The sequence below is a fragment of the Camellia sinensis genome, chromosome 12, assembly GCF_055761805.1.
Source record: "Camellia sinensis isolate YWXY chromosome 12, ASM5576180v1, whole genome shotgun sequence".
Lineage (NCBI taxonomy): Eukaryota > Viridiplantae > Streptophyta > Magnoliopsida > Ericales > Theaceae > Camellia > Camellia sinensis.
In genome coordinates, this window is record NC_138972.1 from 92,476,861 (window position 1) to 92,480,710 (window position 3,850).

At 39.7% G+C, this 3,850-nt stretch overlaps 1 protein-coding gene and 1 pseudogene across 1 annotated transcript; both read left to right on the forward strand.

The window, feature by feature from the left end:
* The first annotated feature begins 905 nt into the window (after positions 1-905).
* Positions 906-2,172, forward strand: LOC145803732 (uncharacterized). Its single transcript, XM_082897068.1, has 2 exons — positions 906-1,289; positions 1,546-2,172. Exons 1-2 carry the CDS (start codon positions 906-908, stop codon positions 2,170-2,172), a joined length of 1,011 nt encoding a protein of 336 aa, XP_082753194.1.
* Positions 2,173-2,478: 306 nt separating this feature from the next.
* LOC145803733 (putative mitochondrial protein AtMg00860 pseudogene) lies at positions 2,479-2,961 on the forward strand (annotated as a pseudogene).
* The last annotated feature ends 889 nt before the right edge of the window (positions 2,962-3,850 follow it).

Below are 3,850 nucleotides of genomic sequence, written 5' to 3' on the forward strand. Positions count from 1 at the left end.
ACTAGTGATTCTTATGACTTGATGTATATGTTAATCTATGTATATGTATAAAGTTGTTCATTTTGTCTCATGTATGAATTCACATCTCATTGGACGGTTGATCTTATTCTATAATTAGCTTCCGCTAGCCCCATTTATTTAATCTATTTAGTTAGGCCTATGGTAATCTTTGATTATTGGCCGGTTACGGCACTAAACCTATAGGGGTAGGTTTTGGTCGTGACAGAGTGGTATCAAAGCACGAGTTGTACAGCACACACACACGTCCAAATGAGCTATAGGATGTCCTAGAAAAGAAATTAGGGCATATTCTCTGTATGTGTGAGTGTGTGTGGTTTGTCTTGATGTGCCTATGTGGTAACAATGTACGTGTGAACTCTATGTGTCCTATGTTTATTATCACTCTGTTTACTTATAGACCAATGGAAGAAACCAGACCCGCAGAGACATTTGAGTGTTCTGATGCAAGAATGGACCGGCTGGAGCGAATGGTGGAATTATTGATAGAAGCGTTAAGACAACAACAGAGACAACCATTTCCACCCCCACCTTTGCCACCAATTCTAGTGGAGCCACCTAACAATGGTGACATTATTACCCTGACACAGAAGTTTAACAAACTGAAACCGCCTACCTTTTCGAGAGGCCATGAACCTTTGAAAGTTGAAGCCTGGATTTTGGAGATTGAAAAGTTATTCGAAGTATTCTCATGTATTGAAGAGCAAAAGGTTCCATTAGCAGCTTTTACCTTGCAAGAGGAAGCGAGAAGGTGGTGGATGCTTGTCTGAGATCAGCAAACCGCCATGACTTGGGCATAGTTTAAGGAAGCTTTTTATGAAAAATATTTTCCACAGTGTGTGAGAGACCGCAAAGTGATAGAATTTGAGTAGCTAAAGCAGGGTACTATGTCGGTAGCGGAATATGAAGCTAAATTCACAGAGCTTGCGCGCTATGCGCCACGTATGGTAGACATTGATTATAAGAAAGCCAGAAAGTTTGAAGGCGGTTTGGGCATTGAAGTTCTTGATCGAGTTAATGTACTCAAATTAGAAAAATATGTTAATGTTTTGGATAGATCCATTATAGTTGAGGCGAATGTTGCCGTACTAAGACAAGCAAAGGCACCGGTGATTGAATGGAAAGGTAAGAGGCCGGGATCTAATATCAAGAAGGGTTGGAATAACTTCAACACTCCATCGAACAAAAGACAGAATATAGGATCATCTGCGAGTTCAAGCCAGGGGAATGAAACACCCATCTGCCCAGAGTGTGGGAAAAGACATAAGGGGGTTTGTCGCAGGATTTCTGGTGCATGCTTTTGGTGTGGAAAAACAGGCCATATGATTAAGGATTGTCCTTTAGTGTCTCAAAGCACAAGCTAGGGTAGGGCTAACTCAACTACATCAGTGTCAACACCAAGGGTAAATTCAAAAACAGCTACGGGAAAAGAAACTCTAAAGCAAGGACGGGGCTTTTGCATTGGTGCCGGGTGATGTGCAGACTACAAAGAAGGTTGTGTCAGGTATTCTTCCTATCTGTTCTCAGAATGCATACGTGTTAATGGATTCGGGGTCTACACGTTCTTTCGTGTCCTATGCTTTTGCTCTAAAATTACTTAGACCCTTGGAACCAATGAACTATGTGTTAGTTGTAACCTCTCCGGTAGGAGGAACTATGATCTATGCATCTATGTATCCTGCGTGTGAGATCATTATTGGAGACATGAATTTGTATGTGGATTTGTTACCTTTAGACATTGCTTATTTTGATATAATCCTGGGAGTGGATTGGTTGACAAAATATTGTGCTACAATTGATTGTTCAACCAAACAAGTTGTGTTTCATTCACCTGAAAGGCCTGAATTTACATTTAATGGGGATAGTGTCATATCTCCCCTATATTTGATTTCTTCCATGAAAGCGAATAGATTGATTAATAAGAGTTGTAAAGGATTTTTATGTTCTGTGTTAGTAGTGCCAACCACTGCTAAACCAGATGTAAGTAGTATTCCTATAGTGAAAGAATTTCCAGATGTGTTTCCAGATGATTTGCCCGGGAATTTGATTGATAGAGAAATTGAGTTCACTATTGAGATAGTACCATGTACCCAACCGATTTCTAAGACCACATACCGGATGTCGACTACCGAATTAAAAGAGTTGAAAGCTTAGTTACAAGAATTGCTGACTAAGAAATTTATCTGGCCTAGTACATCTCCGTGGGGTGCTCCGGTGTTATTTGTTAAGAAGAAGGATGAAACCTTTAGACTCTGTATTGACTATCGGGAGTTGAATAAGGTGACAATCAAGAATAAGTACTCGTTGCCACATATTGATGATTTGTTTGACCAACTACAAGGGGCACATGTGTTTTCTAAAATTAATTTACGATTCGGATGTCATCAGCTAAAAATGAAAGTTGAAGATGTGGAGAAAACTGCTTTTCGAACCAGATATGGCCACTATGAGTTTCTTGTTATGCCTGTCGGAGTTACAAACACACCTGCTGCTTTTATGGATTTAATGAACAGAGTTTTTAAACCATTCTTTGATGAATTCATTGTGGTTTTTATTGATGATATCCTGATCTATTCTAAAAACAAGGAGGAACGTGAACACCACTTGAGACTTGCTCTTCAAATGTTGAGAGAGAAGAAATTGTATGCTAAATTGTTGAAATGTGAATTTTGGCTGGATAGTGTGACATTTCTGGGACATGTGATACCGAAAGAGGGTATCTCTGTCGATCTACAAAAGATAGAGGTTGTTGTAAATTGGCCGAGACCAACGAATGTGACAGAAGTTCGCAGTTTCTTGGGCCTGGCTGGATACTATCGCAGATTTGTGAAAGACTTCTCAAAGATTGCTTTGCCACTCACTCAATTGACACAAAAAGAAGTATCGCTCGAATGGACAGAACCACGAGAGCTGGCTTTTCAAGATTTAAGACAAGACTTGTGACGGCACCAATCCTTACTTTACTTTCTTGGACGGATGGCTTTACCATTTATAGTGATGCCTCTTATAAGGGCTTGGGATGCATGTTGATGCAAAACAGAAAGGTAATTGCCTATGCTTCTTGTCAGTTGAGACCGCATGAAAAAAGTTACCCGACTCACGATTTGGAACTGGCTGTAGCAATTTTTGCATTGAAAATTTGGCATCACTACTTGTATGGAGCTACATGTGAGGTGTATACGGATCACAAAAGTTTGAAATATTTCTTTACCTAGAAAGAGTTAAACATGAGGCAACCTAGATGGCTAGAACTGATAAAGGATTATGATCTGCAAATTATGTATCATCCTGGAAAAGCTAATACAGTGGCCAATGCCCTTGGTCGGAAGTCCATGGGAAACTTAGCTTGTTTACTTACCAGACAGAAAACAGTGGTGCAGGAGCTGACAATAGTTGAAAGGGTCCAGGAGAAACAATTGAAAGATGAGTTCCTCAATAAAATAGTGGATGAGTGAGAATCTAAACCTAGACCAAGGTTTAGTTTTGAGAACGCTACACTCAAATTTTAGGGATGGTTATGTATGCCAAATGATAGTGATTTGAAGAAACGGATCCTCCAAGAAACCCACAGTTCCAAATTCTCTATCCATCTAAGAAACACGAAAATGTATCAAGACATAGAGAAGAATATTTGTTAGCTGGGAATGAAAAGGGAAATTGCTGAATTTTTATCCAAGTGCTTGCAATGCCAACAAGTTAAGGCGGAACATCAACGACCCGCAGGATTACTTCAGCCATTACCAATACTGAAATGGAAATGAAAACACATCACAATGGATTTTGTAGTTGGCTTGCCTCACTCCAGTAAAGGTATGGATTCTATTTGAGTAGC

What these genes read in the sequence shown, in the direction of transcription:
- LOC145803732 (XM_082897068.1), top strand. Translation starts at nt 906, where the DNA reads ATGTCGGTAGCGGAATATGAAGCTAAATTCACAGAGCTTGCGCGCTAT. An exon ending in GTGGGAAAAGACATAAGGGG is followed by an intron (nt 1,290 to 1,545) that starts GTTTGTCGCAGG and finishes ATCTGTTCTCAG; the next exon opens with AATGCATACGTGTTAATGGA.